This window comes from Botryllus schlosseri, chromosome 16 (assembly GCF_051294905.1).
Source record: "Botryllus schlosseri isolate E-star chromosome 16, Bs_hap1, whole genome shotgun sequence".
NCBI classification, from domain to species: domain Eukaryota; kingdom Metazoa; phylum Chordata; class Ascidiacea; order Stolidobranchia; family Styelidae; genus Botryllus; species Botryllus schlosseri.
In genome coordinates this window covers 5,426,848-5,445,880 of record NC_137251.1, presented here as the reverse complement: position 1 = coordinate 5,445,880, position 19,033 = coordinate 5,426,848, and the positions used below count along the sequence as shown (strand labels likewise).

Genomic DNA, 19,033 nt, shown 5'->3' with positions numbered 1-19,033 from the left:
TTCTCTCATATCTCCAGTGCTTTAAATACCGCACGAGAGCCATTCCAGTCAGCGTTGGTACCTTAGTTACGAGAGCGAAAGCCTGCTCCGTAGTTGTTTATTTTGACGTTCATTCAGGACGCCGTTGTTATAAGCTCAGCGAATTCGTTTTAGATATCGTGAGCGGACAGAACGAATATGGGAAATAAGAAAAGCAAGCTGAAACCAGAAATCATGGAGAGACTGATGAAGGAAACCAAATGTATGTAGACTATTTTCGCTTCCTATTTGAAGACAGAAATGAATATTGAAATCCTGTAAGCAATCTGACATGCCGTGGCTGTAATCCACTCTGTGTAATCGGTGTTTTAGCTGGGTTAACTATGTCGCTTCTGTCTGCGCATTCAATTGTATTGCAAGGCGACTACGACGCCTTTAGAACAGGAGTGGTGCATTTTCAGTACTACGGGCCACATGAATGGCCTAAAACTTTAGATCAGTGGTTCCCAACCTTTTTGTCTTCATTTCCCAGACCCCACTTCAGATTTATTCCGAACCATCATTCCCCACCAGGACCGTAACAGCACTGCGTCAGCCCCGCCCAAAAAACCGTTGATGATGGGCCCCCACAGGGCGATAAAGCTAACTTTTGTGGGGCGAAGCCCCCCAGAACCCCCTCAGCCCCACCGAACGTGTACTCTTTTTCCCCCTACTTATCAGCGACATTGGGTATACTGTTTAGTGCGTCACCTTATGTGGACTAAACGCGCGAAGCGCGAAAAATTTATATAGGTCGTGTTTGAATCGGTAAATATAATCTGGAATTGCATATATTTTGTTACCAATTTTTTTATCCCCTCTCTGCTCACGTAATCAGATTTACCGGTAGAGCTGAGTGAGGTGTGTTGGAAAAGGTAGGTCCCCTAAATAATTATTAATCATTTTCAGGCGGACTCGTTGGTATATTGACTTCATTACATTATGCTATTTCGTGACTTCCTATATCTGCTGTGTCAAAAGATATGGAAATCGCCTAAAATAAAAGGCACACACGATTTCAAATTGGTATTGCTTTACTGGCAAATAATTTCTCCCTGCGGGATGGCATTTGCCCGGTGGGGTTCGGATCGCCAGGACAGGAACATTCGGCGCCAGCCATTTAGCCGCCTAAGGACAATTAAACATATATGTATATTGTATATATATCGAAGTTTTCGGTAACCACAAGGCAATTCCTTCTCGGCCAAGGTCTTCCCGCTGCTGATCGTTCTAGTACACTTCTCGGAGTTGCATGTGACATGGCCTTAGTGCGTCGTGGTGCAGTAATGGCCGACGCCGAAGTCTCCATTTCTATAAATTCTACGTATTCTCGTGGGGGAAGGGTACCGAATTATCAGATATTCGGCAATATTAAATCGCGCACCTAGAGCGAAAATTTTTTGATCAAGTGGCATAAATTTCAAAAAAAACTACTTTAATTTATGTTACTTCACGAAAAAATTTTGGGCCTCTTCGAGAACGCCCCACTACGGTCCTGCTCCCCACTACCCAGCACTTTTGTCATCACAGAGGAGCTATCTGTTGGTTTGACTACACAAGACACACGACCACACCACTCGCCTTCAACTGCAACATATAACGTATTGTGAACCGATACCAGTAACGCTCAAAATTTCGCGATAGCGTTATTCCACGTCAAACTAGTCGTGCTGGATGCGTTTGTGGCGCCATCATTGGCCACCCAGAGTTAAAAATGAGGTTTTGTGAACAACACGCAATATAATTTTCGATACATACATTCCAGAGCAATTAACTGGTAACGGTAATTGCGCATGTGTCTCCGTTAATATGTAGACTGTCATGTATATAATTTTGAACAAATGCGTCTATATCCCCCCCAGAAATCATTAAATTCCCCACCGTTTGGGAACCACTGCTTTAGATGGACCACATTAGTTATTCATTTTCAAATTCCGTATGGAAAGTTCAAAGCAGACGATTGATGTTATATCGAGCAGGAAAAGACCTCGCGGGATGGCTAAACCACGAGTCTTTCCATGATGTGACTTAAACAATGTTTGCACAAAATGAACATGATCCCATTTTCAATTTTAATTTTCATAATTCGAGCCCGATTTGAACTCTAAAATCACTATTAATGTTATATCGTCGTTTGGTCAAGCGGCCATGATAATTCTAAGGCAGCGGCTCTCAAACTGGGGGGCGTGAAAGCATCTGAAAGGGGCGCGAAGCTATGAGCTCAACTGAATTTTTTTTGCGCCCGGCGCGATTTCCACCCAATTCATAATTATTCCTCTGTATTTAGTCTGAATTTCATATTTAAAAATCTCTCATCCACAGTCGTAACCTTCCATTCCATTAAACTATCCGTTAGGTTTACTAGTAGCCTGGTTGCGTTTTGTGATATGGCGATATGGGAGACGCGAAATCTTTCACCATCATAAGGGGGCATGTCCTAAAAAGTTTGAGAACCACTATTTTGAGGTAAACACTTCCTATATTATTTTTTATGTTTAGTTTCTGGCGCGACAGTCCGATCTCAAGGCCCACGCTGTTTGAAAAGTTTCAACTGCTAAACATCACAGAAATCCTAAACGAGATTGACATCTTTCAGATCGCGAGTGTGATTTCAGATTGGCCACTCCAGTTTTGTTTAATTCAGTGATCTGCTTAGTACAACATATTCGCTCGTGTCTTAGGTAGATTCGTTCTTTGTATGCGTAGAATTAGGGTATTTATATTTTATCTACACATCGAGTAGAAGCGTGCTTGAAGCTAACATTTACAACATGGTTATGATACTGTCAGCATTGAGTGTCCTGGAACTGAACCAAAAATGGAATTAGTAGATCTATGAACAGATCGCCGCTCACAGATTTAAATTTCAATCCTGTTCGAAATATCGGTGAAACCGACTTTCATCTCTATAGTTTTGACAAATTGGTTATTGAGGTCGACCAGCCTATGAAATCTCGCCACTGTTTCTGACGCGTGTACGATTCAAAGCAATGTTTGGTTTGTTTAAAATTTATATTATCTCCATGTCCTCACTATGTAATCAAATACCAATGTTGCGTATTGGTTTATAATCTCAAATTTATATAGTGCGGCCCGCGAATGGATTCAGATGTTGAATGCGACCCGCGAGCTCAAAAGTTTGCCCACCCCTGACTTAGAGTAATGCGTGTTAAATTTGCTCACCGTAAGAATTGTTGGATGCATGTGGATGTGAGTCGGGAATGTATAACCATGTATTGACGAATATTGGGAATATAAAGCGCTTCTATTTTCCAGCGCAGATATATGAGTGGGTACTGGATAACCTGTTCATGAAATATCATATATCTTATATATACAAATACACATGATCTGTTGACGACATTTTGCGCTTTTTCAAGTGAAAGAGATTAGGGGCGATTGGTCTCGGGTTATAGGCTCCTGTAATAGGTAATCATCCGCCATGATCGCTGTCAAATGTGATAACGGCTTTCAAAAGATAATCCTATGCCATCTTCAGCAGTTAATACGTACAATGTCTGTCTCCCGGGAATTTCTTGATTATTTCGCACATTTGCTATTTCTGATAAATAATTCATCCTATTGCGGATTTCCTGTCGGACTTGGCGGTAGAGCGTGTGCGATCTTCCTATCCCAATAACCCATCGTCAGATAAATACAACTGGAATATTTATACGGACATATATTCTGAGTGGTATGACTCGTATGATGAGGAGTTGAGTGACGTAACAATTAATTTTTATGTGCGGCTTCGCAAAACCTTGAACTTTATCTTTAGTCCCGTCTCTGTAATTCTCCGAGACAATCTTTCAAACTTTACATGCGCTACTAATAACTTGCCTACCAATTGAACCAGTACGTCACGATAATTAGGCTATAATGTAATCGTTTCGCTTACTAATGACACGCGCCAAATGTATTTAATAAAACTTCCGACACGCGCGCTGGCGGAAAATAGCAAACAATTGAAATTATCTGTGTCTCGCGCATTGCAATGTATTGTGGTGGCCACAGAATCATAATGCTCAATACAGTTCCGAAGTCCCTATCGCAACTCTGTATAGGTCCGAACGTATACAGAAATTTACGTAGAATTCACCCAACTTCATGACACTACAACAAATTCACTGAATAATTCCACATATATCTACCGACCCCTCACTTCGAGCATACATTCTACCGCAGAATTATAGTGATATTTCTCAAGAAATAGCCGAAATTTCTACGATTTTTTCCGAATGTCAATGCTCGGCCAACGTTTTACGAGATGCGCGCAATGTCTTTACACGATTGGCATTGCGTTTGAAATTTCTCCACGCCGCCTTTTCTTACACCTCTGGCCTTCATGTTACAAAATGTATCATCTTCACACATGTATACAGTACATTCGTGCTGGTTGCACTCATCAAGCCTATAGCTTTTCAACCAAATTCAATAAAATCATTTTTTTGTTTGACGAAGCAATAAATGTCTGTCTGTCTGTCTGTCTGTAACGGCCGGGGATGGGAGATTAAGTAATTTATGGCCGATTCTACTCCCAATCCCGACTCTCGTAGGATTCAAAATTCCGCCTCTGACTCTAACTCACTATACTTTTTAATTAATTTTTATTCGCTACTCAGTTAGATTTGAATAGCAACTCATGCTCCTACTCTCGACCCTTGAACACACACAGAGGTGGTCAGAAAGTAGGCCTGGAATACTTTTAATTGCGTTGAAATTTAAGTCGTTTTTATTTACTACTATTTGAGTACCAAAGATGACTAAATTGATCACCTTAATTTAGTTCAATTTATTGCTAGAAAATTCATCATTTCAATACATCACAAGACTGCGATACAATGAAAGATAGGAAGGCGTCGAAACGACTTGGAGTAGTCTTCGAAATCAGACACCCACCTTGTCCTAGGCGACGTAAAAAAGGAGGCATGCACACTGAATGAAAAGTGAAATAAGATAATATAAAACGACAGGTGACATTAAAAGGTGGGATGTGTCGGAAGGCGAGATCGATATGTCAGGTAGTGGTCCGTTAAACTAGAGGGTTGACTATAGTATTTCTTCCGCAGAAATTGTTTGTACTTCGACTTGAACCTCCGCTCCTAAGTGAGCAGAAATATCCCGACTTCGACTCCCCCATTTCTGTTCGAACGCTCAGCAGCATGCAATCTATCATAACTAGATTATTATCCGTCATTATCTCATACGACTTCCTCTTTTCGTTTACAATGTCTTTGACCTTGGTGCAAAAGGCCGTCAGGCGATAAGCGCCACATCTACAACAACAACAACTACTACTACTACTACTACTACTACTACTACTACTAGATATTTATCGGTTCGAGTACAATATCGATTCGATGTCGCACTTTGGAGGAAATATCGGTTTCGGCCATTATAGTGGTAAATAAATATCGGCCATTCTCGTCGTCACAACATTGTAGTATAGGGAGTCATAGAACTAAAACCTGCAACTGTTACACTGGGAATATTGATATATTTCATATAAGTTACGTAGGCGTACAGATGTAGCCCTTCTAGATTATTTCATATCTGCATGTACAATGTACATGGTACAAGCGCACCAATAGCTGTAAAGCCGTTTAAATATATTATCTGAAGTTTTGGAAATGCATGCTATAGATGCCATATATTTTGAATATCGGCATTGGGGTTATCTCTGAAAGTGCTGGTTATCGGTTTTAATCGGTATCGGTTCAAAAATCCGATATCGATCGGGCTCCTGTGATAGCTGAACGTTACCTCCCTCCCTTTCAGTCACGGAGGACGAAGTCAACACGTGGTACAAAGGTTTCCTGCGCGACTGCCCCTCCGGGAAGCTGACCTGCGAGGCGTTCAAGAGCATCTACAAGCAGTTCTTTCCGCAGGGGAACTCGGAGAGATTCGCGAAGTTCGTTTTTCACACGTTCGACGAGAACAAGGACGGCACGATCGAGTTCGAGGAGTTCATCTTGGCGTTGAGCATCACTTCGCGGGGAACGCTGGACGAGAAACTGAAATGTGAGTCTCAACTGATGCCAAGGGTCTGGCGAGGTGTATGTTACCAAAGCTGGTCAGTAAGAAGTAGCCTACTTCTGATTTGTCGGAGTACTTAGGTTGCTTATCGCCTGAGGGCCTTTTGTACCACGGTCAATGAAACTCAATCTATACCACGACAGGACGTCATATGAAATAATGATGGAATTTCAGAATTTTTATGTTGATGTTTTCAGACTAATTCCACTTCTATACTGAAAGAGGGTTTTTCAGGTATAACTATAACTCACTTTTTACAATTTGGATTTTGAAAAGTATGAAGTATTTTAGGTTCAAATTTCGAAGTCTTGCTACTTCACAATAAATTTCCTGGCTAATTTATATTTTTATATTGTAACTAATTTCGGGAATTAACTCGAGGGACGCTCAAAACCGTCTCGCGGGCCACATTTGGCCCGCGGGCCACGGGTTGGCCGCCCCTGCGTTGTAGTCACGAATATGCATATTATACCACCGATTAACACCGATTAGCTGCAAAAACCAAGCGACACGCGAACAAATGTACTTTTTGAAACTATACTTACTTCAGTACTTGTCAGGCTTAGGGACAAGTGTTATGTTCTTGATCTCGTTTGAACAGTAACTCATACGAAGAGGTTGCAATATGCAGTTAGTATATTATACAGCAGAATAACTTGAAACAGGCGACACGATCCAGAGTGCAGTTAAACGAAAGACCAGTAGACAACAGAACACAGGGTATAAATACGAAGCACGATACGCGAGGAAATAATGATTGGCGGTAATTACTAATCCTAGACAAATACGAGACAAACGATACCAACGTAAAATGCACGAACATAACAACAAGTACTTCCACTTGAAATAGTTTTGAAGCAGGTTTGACTTTCTACTTCCAATTGAAGTAGTTATAACATGTACTCGAAATTCTACTTGTAGATTAGCAACAATTTGTTTCACTACTTCTACTTGAGTAGCAAGGCTAACTACTTTGACCACCTCTACCCCTCCACGTTGTTATGTGAAGTTATACGCAGAGTCCATAGTCCATGTCCAGGGTCATAAAGCATAATAGATGGTGGGGAAAGGTCCCATATGTGCCATCCAAATATTCGAATTGGAGGTTGTGGCGTAATTGTTTTTCACCACCTGTCAATAGATACTTGTCATTATTAGAATAATATCGCCTATACTCGACACTTCCCTAGAATATATTTCATACTGGCTACGCCTATTCCCTTGCTCATCCACAGCACACAGGAATTGTCGTGGATAGGCTAGCCCGTAGGCTTTGTTCACGGTAGCTGATCAAAATGGCTGAGATAGATGTTAACTCAGCATAGGACGCTGACAAAAAATAACGCAGCCGGTGCGTTCTAGTCAATTCGCCCGTACCTGTCAGCCTATTTACTTTCTAGCATATATTATTGAAATATTTTCGTCGTTACTCATGATCTCAAATGACCACACTTGCCGGGTCGGATCGCTTTGAAAACTTTTAGTAATCAGCTTGAAAATCACGTAAATTCGTCACCCGCGACAAAAAAACGTATTATCATCAGTCGCGAAGCGACATGTCATATACGTGCGGCGAGTTGCGACGCGCTGCGGTCAACGTGATCGAAAACCTACTAGGAAGTCGACGAGGGGATATATCTAGATTCCAGGGCAAGGGTCGGTAACCTTTTTTGTTCTGCGGACCAGTTTCAAAGTTTAAATTTTATTCAAATCCACAAATGTTCAACATTGAAAATTTATTCCATTGCGGTAAATCCGAACTCGCTAAAGTAGGAATAACGCAAACGCCGGCAAAGTTTTGGATCTATTTTTCGGCAAGGTCGGGTTATTCCGGCACGACTTTCATTCACAACGTTGGTAACATCGTTGTACTTTCAATAACTTTCATGCTACCATGGATACATGAAACACTCTTCCCCACCTATACCACTGCCAGTAACACACATGGTTCTATTACAGGGTTTAAATTTAAAGGGTTTCTATTAGTGGGTTTCGCCTAAATATTGATCACTGATCATATATTATCTTTCACGTTGCTCGAAAAAAATGTATACAAACGTTTCGCGGACCGGTAACGATCTCCTTAGTCGTCTGTCAAGCGTTAACTTAAATGAGGAATGGCACTCTGTTTTGCGATAATGATTCCGGTTCGTAGAACCGGCTGCATACTGCCACTGTACAGTCAGTCAATCAATCTAACAGCTATATTTTTTGTAACTATACCTCGGTCTACTCAATACTGATATAAACTCCATGCATATCAATGGTGAATCAATAGCGCTAATGATCTGTGTCGTTTGACGCTTTCTGACTCTTTCGGTCTGGCTCCTCGTATGAATCATTGGAATACGAATCCAATAGCCTACATACGACACAATCTTCAAATACGGATTTATCGCATACAAATTCATGCTGATCTCCGGGCGAACGGAGAGGTCGAAATCGTGACGTAATGCGCCAATTAATCAATGAAATAATTTCAGAAAACAGATGTGGGGGTCGGGTCTTGTACACTGGTACCGAATCCAAAGATTTATTGCAGCCTGAGTTGATTCCGATCACTTTTACAAATTGTATACCTTAGATTAGTAGAAACCGAAAATTCCCGTCCGGACATCCACCTCTGTCACGAAATGACCGTGTACCTAGTTTTGTTATAACTAAAGCATTCAAGCAAATCCCAGTACATTTCAACATTTCCGTATCGCGCTGTAACAAAGGCCACTTATTTCAGGGGCCTTCCACCTTTACGACCTTGACGACGACGGATTCATCACCAAAAAGGAAATGCTGGATATTGTCAGCTCAATATTCATGATGGTGGTGAGTATAATCAGCAGTCGCAATAAATCCTTGGTAATAGCGCTAAAGACAGTTGTCATAACTCGCAATGAATAGAACAATCGAATTCACTAGAGTTGATGGTATGCGGGTATAATGGGTGTTTTTGTTACAGACTTTCTATAATTGTATTAAAATGTTACTCTGGGCACGGTACTGCGGTGATACGACGGATAGGAGTAAAATTACATTTGCAAATATCGACCAATAACAATGTATCGTCGCAATAATATGCAAGGCCTGGCAATTTTGGGAAAAGGGGAGATTGGGGTGATCCAAATCCGACTTAAACCCTAGTTTAGATATTGTAACCTGATTAGAGCATGATAAATTACCGTACCAGTGTATATCGTAGATTTGTCGAGATGGGCATTCCAACCACCTGAAATATATTCCGAAGTGGGTCTGGACCGTGAAATGCCGACCCGGCTTCCACCTCTGGAACAAATTCATTTTCATTAGTCCTGATGGTCAGGCCTGTCTTCACGCCGTATGGAGCTTTTAGACCTTGGTATTTTCACAACAAGTGGCACTGTTGCGAATATACGCTCTGTTCCATGTGACCTTTAGTGATATAACGAAAAATTGATGCGATATTAGCACTTAAACCGTAATCCCAGGCTGCGTAAGGTTTGCACTTCTTCTTGGCACAGATTAGTAAACAACTGTGCAAAACTATTAAATATGTAGGCGTACCTTTTTGTAACTTTCAAAGAAAGATATCGATAATGCTCTATAAAATATTAATACTCCACTTCAGTTTACAAAACCGTGCTTCAAGTTTCCGGGTTTGGGAGATGACATATTTCAAAAAAATTTCCGAGAGGTTGGCATATGGCCAAGGTTTGTGCTGAAAGTTTATTGTACGTTACATCATCGCGTATATCACTTTGCAGGGAACATCTGTTGCTATTTTCTAAGACATCTAATTCCCAAGATGTATGCTTTTGAAAATTCACGTGTATAGGTCAAAGAGGGGTGTATTTTGTTTCTCTGGATAACTATACCAAGGTGAAATCGGGTGGCTATGCAATATGTATGAGTTTACGTGTCTTATCTTGGAAACAGCGGCGATTCGCTATGGCTTTGTATATATTTGTCGATTTTTTTTTCGAGCTGTGACAAACATTCTGTAAACATGTTCCAACTGCAGTCATGCGCTATATATAGACGAAAACGCTGTAATCACTCGGAATATGATATAAGAATAATCTTATCCAAATCTGCTTACACCTGACAAAATCGGAAAAGTGTATAACATTGGTGATGAGTATTTCACCTGAGTAGGCCTAAACTTCGATCGTTAGTGACCAGCTTATGACCCAAATGTGGAATCGGCCGGTGTACATTGGGCCCGAAACATGTAGGTTTTAGCTCAGATCCTGGGGGCTGATATGACACCCCGGATTGAGTCCGGATACTATAGTACAAGTTGTAAATCGTGGATTAGTTGAGTAATCAGTAAAGGGTTGCATTAAAACAGAAATCAATTTAAAACAAACATGTTTAAAACAAAGGCCCTTGTTTAAAAACATGTTTTTATTGTGTGTTTTAGCGTTACGTCACGAATATGGCTCCTTCGATGGATAGGGCTTCCGACCACTGTCATAAACAGACAAAAGCATATTTAACCAGGACTATATACATCGTTATGCAGCATTTTTACGGTCGGCGGTCATCATCATCAGAACACCCATTCCGTACCAATGATCCATATTTATGTGCTAAAACTGTTGTACTATAGAAATTAAACATGGAACGGCAACGACCGATTTTGCAGCTTCGTTCCGCTTCGCAGAGGCTGGAGAGGAGAATTGTTTTGCGTAAGCGACTGTAGGATTTCTGGCAATCCAAAAGCTATCTTCCCGAGCGCAGAAATGATTGAATCTGGTCTTGATCGAAAGCTACTGTTGCACCAATTCCGAAAATATAAATTTAAATAATGATCAGGCACTGATCCACCTAGAATCTGTCCTCCAAGTCTGAAATATCGGCATTGTTCAGAACAATCGGGTAACCGCAACACAATGACCATAACAATGACCCGTTGCGACTCTCCGATTGTTCGAACAATGCCGATATTTCGACTTGGAGGACGGATTATAGGTGGATCAGTGCCTGATCATTATTTTAATTTATATTTTCGGAATCGGTGCAACAGTGGCTTTCGATCAAGACCACATTCAATAATTTCTGTGCTCGGGAAGATAGCTTTTGAATTACCAGAAATCCTACAGTCGCTTACGCAAAACCAGTCTCCACTCCAGCCTCGACGAAGCGGAACGAAGCTGCAAAATCGGTCGTTGCAGTTCCATGTTTAATTTCTATAGTTGTACCGACGACGATTTCGAGGTTTCCGGTCGCCCCACATCGTATACGCCGACTATTTTGGATGCTGATCGTCCGTAGGAACATACTGCATGGTTTTACGGACATATTTACACCATTATGGTATAATTACACAACGTTTGAAAAGAAAAAACACGATGCATTTGTTCAAAACACCGTTTGTTTTGAATGCAACCCCAAGTAAAGCCCGAGCTATATTTTCCAAAGTAGAACCCAAAAAGTCCGACCTAACTCCCATCGCTGCTCCACGCACAATATACTCGCATTCGGGAAGTTGCATCTGCAACATGATATCATCTGGATGCCAATGCCTGGGCAATAAAGTTAGATGCCACGAGATCGCAGCTGTACACACCAGCTATTAGGACCTCGTTTCCAATTACACTCGAAGTGAGTGAGCCCCAAAGTAGCCGCAGAGAAAGGAAGAGGGCTGTGAGAATAAACATAGGCCCTATGAACTATCGGAAACTGTCACGTATGTTCTGCTTTTCATTTGGTCCACTGGTAAAGATGGCTGCCCGCCCTTGTCGTCCACGGATGTCCATTGTTACGTGGCATTGAGTTTTCTAACTAACCTAACAATCAATCAAACAAACAAGTAGTAGTATAATTATTCAGTGACACTTATTGAGCGCAAGTTATGAGCATGCATTCAAACGCATGTATACCACCAGGACGACGAAAGTTCAAACGCATACCGCACCAAAACGAAGTGCCATGATTTTGGAAGAGAAATGGCCTTGGACGATTGTTTTCACTGATTGTGTCTGTCCTAGAATTCGTACCACTCCGATATAGCGTGTAACGTATATCGAGTTGCCAATAAGTTGCCACAAATCTACGCGAAAATGTAATGACTGTGCAATGGACCAAACAACTTCTTGTCGGGAGTAGGAGGGAGTTGGGGGTCGTTCGATATCTGGTTTGCGGTCCAGGGAGCGCCGTGTATAAAAGTTTGTGAAACACTACTCCACGTGAAAATTGTATACCAAGTTCCACCTTGTCGTAAAGTGCAAATGGTACAAAATTATGCTTGGACACATGTACTTAGGGCTGTTCAGAAATAACTTTTTTTCCCGGATTCAAGCCATTCACTGATTAAATTGTCAGGTTACCCTAAAAAACGCTGCACACCAAATTTGATTCGATTCTAACAAGTATAGGACCCCGCAGATCCAATTAAAATTTTTAATTTATTATGGAAAATTGAAAAAAAAAATTTTCCAAATTTTTCTGCCAACCCCATGAAATTGTTGAGCTGTCTTCAAAGACGTTGAAAAACAAATTTGAGTCAATTCCGACCAGTAGAAGCGGAGTTATGTGAGCTTTTCGATGAGAATTCTCGGATTATCCTTGATCGGTGGATAATCCGCGATTTATCAACGAAAAACTCACATAACTCCGCTTCTACTGGTCGGAATTGACTCAAATTTGTTTTTCAACGTCTTTGAAGACAGCTCAACAATTTCATGGGGTTGGCAGAAAAATTTGGAAAATTTTTTTTTCAATTTTCCATATTAAATTAAAAATTTTAATTGGATCTGCGGAGTCCTATACTTGTTAGAATCGAACCAAATTTGGTGTGCAGCGTTCTTTAGGGTAACCTGACAATTTAATCAGTGAATGGCTGGAATCCGGGAAAAAGGTTATTTTTGAACAGCCCTATGTACATGCACAGTTGCACACCCGTTCCAGTTAGTGCAAATGATCCAATTACATGAATGCATTTGGATATGTATCTCAGGGGTGTAGCGGGTCCTGTTTTTTTTAGCCACCGCAAGGACGTGCGAAAAGATTGGGTGTAAACAAGACTCATAGGGTCATAACACACCCAGGATTTGGCCTCTGGAGAGTAAATTTATTTTGTTGTTTTCAAAAACTGATGTGGGTGTAAAGATCGAATTGCATACCCAAGTGGACCCCATACCTTAGCGAAGATCTTGTAGATAAACCTATTATGCACCCAATTATTTACAGTGCAATGTTGACTTGCGATTCTCGTGATTAATGACACTTTACCGGTGTATAATCTCCATTTTGCCCTGAGATATTCCGATTATTACAGCTCATGAATAATTCATAGCATCGAATTGGATGATTGTCTGGAGAAACCGATAGAATTAGCACCATTATCCCACTCGGAACAGGTCACGGGTCTCTTGCCCAATGCATAATATGCATTGTGAAGATAAGTAACAACCATTTCAACCTACGTTGTTTACAATGTAATGTATGTAGCCGATAGCGACTCCTGGTGTATGCTCGACGCATTTTGCATAATGTCACTGTTATAGAAACAATTCACATTAAGACAATTCAAAAGTACTGGATTGGTGAATGGCTCTCGTAATTGTAACCATGTGAAATTAACGCTCTGCGTTCCCGGTTGGTTGGCTTCTTTAGACAGTTAAGCCTTCCATATCATAAGACAATATGTCTTTAATGCAAACACCTGATGAACACCTTCTTTTTAATTTTAATTTCTTTTTACCGTAGGCAGGGGAGCGCATCTCAGATAAATTACGAACCACTGCTTTAGGCTTACGTTACTCGCTTATTACAAGTCACTTTAGACATCGCACTGGAATTATACAAGTATGGTTCGCAGAAATTAAAAGAAAATGGTGCTAACAGAAATAAATTAAATTTGTTCCCCTAGTCCGCATATAGGCGAAAAACTTGATAAATCAATCAAAACGGTTGATTTATCAACATTTGAGAACATTTGGTTCGAATTTAAAGTATAGTTTGTGTGAGAGTCCTAGTCAGAGCCATAGCATTATTTAACGGACTCCAATTCCGACTCCAGCCTGTATGTGTTTCGTCAAATCCGATTCCGACTCCAAAAGGAATGAAGGTTGTTACATTACTTCTGTGACTCCGACTCCTTCGACCGAACACTTAAAAAAAACGCCGACTCGACATCCCTGCTACACAGTCCCAAATATTTGAAATTTTACACGTTGTTACGTCATCATGTTAGCGTGACCTCATATCGATATTGAGATCATTGCCCATATTAAACCGCCTGCTTTAAATATGCTACCATTACTTATTGGCTTGTTCCGACTGACCTCTGTCCTACAATTGGTTCGATGTATTTTACAGGGCAATACTGTTGATCTCCCAGAGGACGAAAACACCCCAGAGAAGCGAGTGAATAAAATCTTTCAATTTATGGATAAGGTAACTACATTGCGTCATTATACAGCTGATTTCATGCCGTGTTAGGTGTGCCTGCTATAAGGGAAGAGCTCGATACTATGATCCATGCCTCGTCACATTGACATCGCTCAATCAGTTGATTCCCTATAATAGCGATACGTACCAGGTACCATTTGCTGATTTCGATTACAATTGTCATTCCATCATATAAATGTGCTTTATCCTAAACAAATTGTCGATTTCGTTTTGACTAGGGCGATTTTTTTTACTTAAAAACGGAAGATTTTGCACTGAAAATGAAAATCTTGACGTTTTGTGGCGTTAAAAATCTTAATTTTGACAGAATTTTGCCCTCATGTATGTAAATTAGGTGTTGGCCTGAAAAAAACGTTTTGACTTGAAAATAATAAATTTTTACATGAAAAAACCTTATATCAACGGAATCGAGACCTATGAATAATTCCAGTAGTTACATTTCGCATTATGGTACAAATAATTATGAGTCATTGTATAGTACAACGAATGATACTTTCCTACATTCTCGGTTAGAAAGTGTCTGTTCTTACAAAGTAGCTTGCCGAGAATGGAGAAAGAACCTTCAACGGCGAGTTATAGCTTGGTAATGCGCTTTTGTGAGCCTCTTTACCAGCTATGATAGCATTCGAATATACTGGGAATGAAGGGGTCTTTATATCGATCTTCCGGCTTGTGTATCTTAAATGGCAGGTTTTCAATCTTGATTTGTCAACGTGGGAGGTATGCTTGTGCTGTCAACAACCCGTACTCTATAGGAAAACCATATGTCCTCTATAAAATGATCTGTCCTCTTTTTTCAAGAAAACCGAAATGTTCTCCGAGGACGCCAAAATGCCCTCTTTTATTATCGTGAGTGATGTGTGACGATTTAGAGACAACTAAAAATGGTAATATTGGTGGAAAAGACACGTGAAAACTGGCTTTCTATACAATTTACGCAAAAGTTGACTAAAAAAGGGTAAACCTAGCGCAAATTAGCCATGGAAACCGGTTGTTAGTCTACCGGCACGGTCAACCCACGACCGATCAACATTTGCTATAAAAATCTGCAATTTCGATATCTGTTAATGTCACCTGTAAAAATAAGTGTATTCTTTGTCGGATGTTAAAATCCGACCAAAATCCTAGACCGAAGTTAATCCGATATTGATTATTTTAATGGAAAACCCTTTATAATCCTTGAGTAGGTATATACCAAAGGCTATTGTTATTTTAACGACCATGGATTTATGATGCAAAATCAATTGCATCTTTTAACATAGTATCACTACTGTCGATAGAGCTTCAATGGAGTCTATTGGCAGCGTCCTAAGTTCCCGATTTACGCATACTGTAACGTCATAAAAATTCTGACGTGATTTTGAAATTGTGACCGAATGCCATACGCTAACTACAAATTAAAATTGTTGCCTCACGTGTCTATTATTATCTTCTTCTTCCCCCACTCCCACTTCCAATGTGAGTCACATTTATCGCATCAAATAACAGCGCGATATCCCCCGATCGAAGAGGATAACTGCCAATAATCTGGCCCGTCGAGACGGGTCGCAAATGCAGCGCTAAGCTAATTGAAAGCTATGTCTGTACCTCCCACAATGCGACCCGTTCCCCGCCGAAAAATGCCTCATCAATTATTGACGCGGTACTCTGTTGAGTTATGATGGAATCAATATTTAATGGCGTAATGACTGAGCACACGCTTACGGGCCGCCTTGAGTGGGACAAAATAGATATTGTCTGCATTTTATTCTGCTCCGTGTCTTAGAAATCCGTCTTCAGGAAGCGGTACCTTCCATTTGCCTTGCTCGTTATTGGGTCTGGATCAAATGAATATTGGTGTGGAAAGTAATTGGATTATACCGGAGGGCTAGCAGCCTAAGCGCACTGCATTAACGTGAGCCGTGCCGTATCTGAAATGCTAATATCCATTGATTTTGATATTATCCCAGATTCGTAATATCTAAATATGATTATAGATTACTAACCTACGGATAGATACGCAAGTCCCGTCGTTACGCTCCGGCAAGCAGTTACACTTATTGCTGAGCAATCTAAAAGCAGCATAATTGGTGGTGTTATAACTTGCGACCCGAGGGGTGAAATTTAATGAAACTGGTCTTAATCGAGAGCTACTGTCGCACTGATTCTGAGAATACAAATTTATATCTTGTCAGGGAAATGGAAATACGTCAAAACATCCCTCAAAGTCTGAAAATCGGCATTGTTCTGAACAATCGCTTGACGAAATTGGCATTGTTACGTTCATCGTGTTGCGGCGGTGCCATTGTTGAAACAATGCCGATTTTCAGATTTTGAGGGCTGTTTTGAGGTGGTTTCATATCCCCGACAAGATTTTAATTTGTATTTTCGGAATCAGTGCGGCAGTAGCTCTCGATTAAGACCAGTTTCATAACATTCAAGCCCTCGGGTCGCAAGCTATAACGCCACCAATTATGCCGCTTTTAGATTGCTCAGCAACAAGTGTAGCTGCTTGCCGAAGCGTAACAACGGTACTTGCGTATCTATCCGTAGGTTCGTAATCTATAATATGATTTGCTATTTTCAACTTTGTATCATACATATCAGGAGCTAGAAACCTTTTGAGTACTGCGGATCGCATGAAACACATAAAATTGTATGGGCAGGCCACATTATTTCTTATATTTTCAAACTCTATAATAAGAACGCAAACACACGAGCGATGTTACATCGGCCGGGAATCGTGCAGTGTTTTGATCTGATGACATTAATAATAAACTGATGCTGGCCATAAGATCTAGCCACGATGAAAATTTGGGAGGGTTAATTACGTAATCAGAGGTGCGCAAAATTAATTTCAAGTAGCCTATCCATCAAGACTTGCAGTGAGCACTAGGGTTGTTAAAAATTACTTTTTTCGGATCCCGGGGATTCACTGATCAAATTGTCAGGCTGCGTAACAAAAGGCTGCACACCAAGTCTGGGTCAATTCCAACCAGTATGCGACAACGCAGAGCCAATTGAAATTTTCGAATTTACAATAAAAATTAAAAAGCTCAACAATATCATTTGGTGGAGAGTAAAATTTGGGCCGCGTCGGCGTATACTGGTTGGAATTGAGTCAAATTTGGTGTACAGCGGTTTTTTTATGCAACCTAACGATTTAATCCGCGAAACCTCGGGATCCGGAAAAAAGTTATTCTTGAAAAACCCTAGTGAACATATATGGCGTGACAATGACCGAGCCAAAGCATTTGGGGTCAAGGGGTTCTCACGCCCCGTGGTTACGCGCGGTGTTCATGACATGCCCCTTGGGGGGAGGGCGTGAAGGCATCCGGAGGGGTGCGAAGCTGCGGTCAACTGAATTTTTTTACGACTTGCGCGATTTACCTCCAATTCATAGTTATTGCTCTGTGTATAGTTCGAATTTCATATTTGAGAATTCTCTCATCAGCAGTCATAACCTTCCATGTCATCAAACTATCCGTTGGGAGGGGGGAGCGCAAATATTTTCACTATCATAAAGGGGGGCGTGTCTAAAAAAGTTTGAGAACCACTGGTCGTGGTCGTCTGATATTCATTGCATCGCTAATGCTACCGGTATTGCCGCGAGAAAAGATGTCTGAATATTGGGAATATTGAAAGGTTTGCCGTCTTCACACTTATATAGCCGGACAATTAAGCGGGGACAAACATATTTTCAACGAGGATGTAACATCAATATTTCATGGTGGCTGGTGACAGCAAGACAGCAATTCGAATGCCCAGAGTCCGCTCTCATACCAACATCTCTTTGATCAGTGTGTCTACTGTTTATAGTTAACTAACCTATAGTTTGAGATCGATATATATTCCACTTTTCAGAATAATGATGGTAAGCTTACGAAGGAGGAGTTTGTGGAAGGCGCGAAAAATGACGTCACAATCGTGAAGGCACTGTCGGTGTATGATGGGCTGGTGTAATTCGTGTTGACGGAATGTCTAACTAGAATCGAAGAGCTCTGAGTTCGTTTGTACCGGGACTTGTGCTTTCGCCAGCAACTGTCAGAGATTTTGTTATACATTTCATCATCCTCGTATACATATTATATTTATGTTGACTACTGTGATGGGTGCCTCTATAGCGACAGTGTCGGTTTTGCTTGCAATGTGATTTCTACTGTGAACATATATGGTGAGCCATCAGTTCCCTCATCAGATTAATAAGGCGTTGGTAATAAGTTTACCGGTATTCCGGTATATGTATGCCTGTATGCGACATTTTGGAAATTGAAAAAACTATATTGATTGATTTCGGGTAGAAATTTCAAATTTATAAAGGGACTTTGGAATGTCGAACTTCTCATACAGGGTTGTCACCAGCTGACATGCCCCCTCCCCCCCCCCGCTAAAATTAAAACTGAATTAGGAAAATAAAAATCGACAATGTGGAACTTCTCATACAAGGTTGTCGCCAGCTTACATGCGCCCCTCCCCCCGCTAAAATAAAAATCGACTCGAACACTGTAATCATCAGTTTTGACTATGTCACAATAGAACCGTGACGCCCATAAAAATGAAATGAATCTGGCCACTGCGAAGGGTTAACCCGCGCTGTGTATATTCTCCA

General features: G+C 40.9%; 1 protein-coding gene across 1 annotated transcript; it reads left to right on the top strand.

Annotated features, from left to right (window-relative positions):
* The first annotated feature begins 38 nt into the window (after positions 1 to 38).
* On the top strand, positions 39 to 18,808 carry LOC145458953 (neuronal calcium sensor 1-like). The gene is made up of 5 exons (XM_080337466.1): positions 39 to 241; positions 5,797 to 6,039; positions 8,789 to 8,877; positions 14,353 to 14,430; positions 18,289 to 18,808. The coding sequence occupies exons 1-5, from the start codon at positions 178 to 180 to the stop codon at positions 18,385 to 18,387; spliced, it is 573 nt and encodes a 190-aa protein (XP_080193592.1). The 5' UTR covers positions 39 to 177; the 3' UTR covers positions 18,388 to 18,808.
* Positions 18,809 to 19,033: the final 225 nt, after the last annotated feature.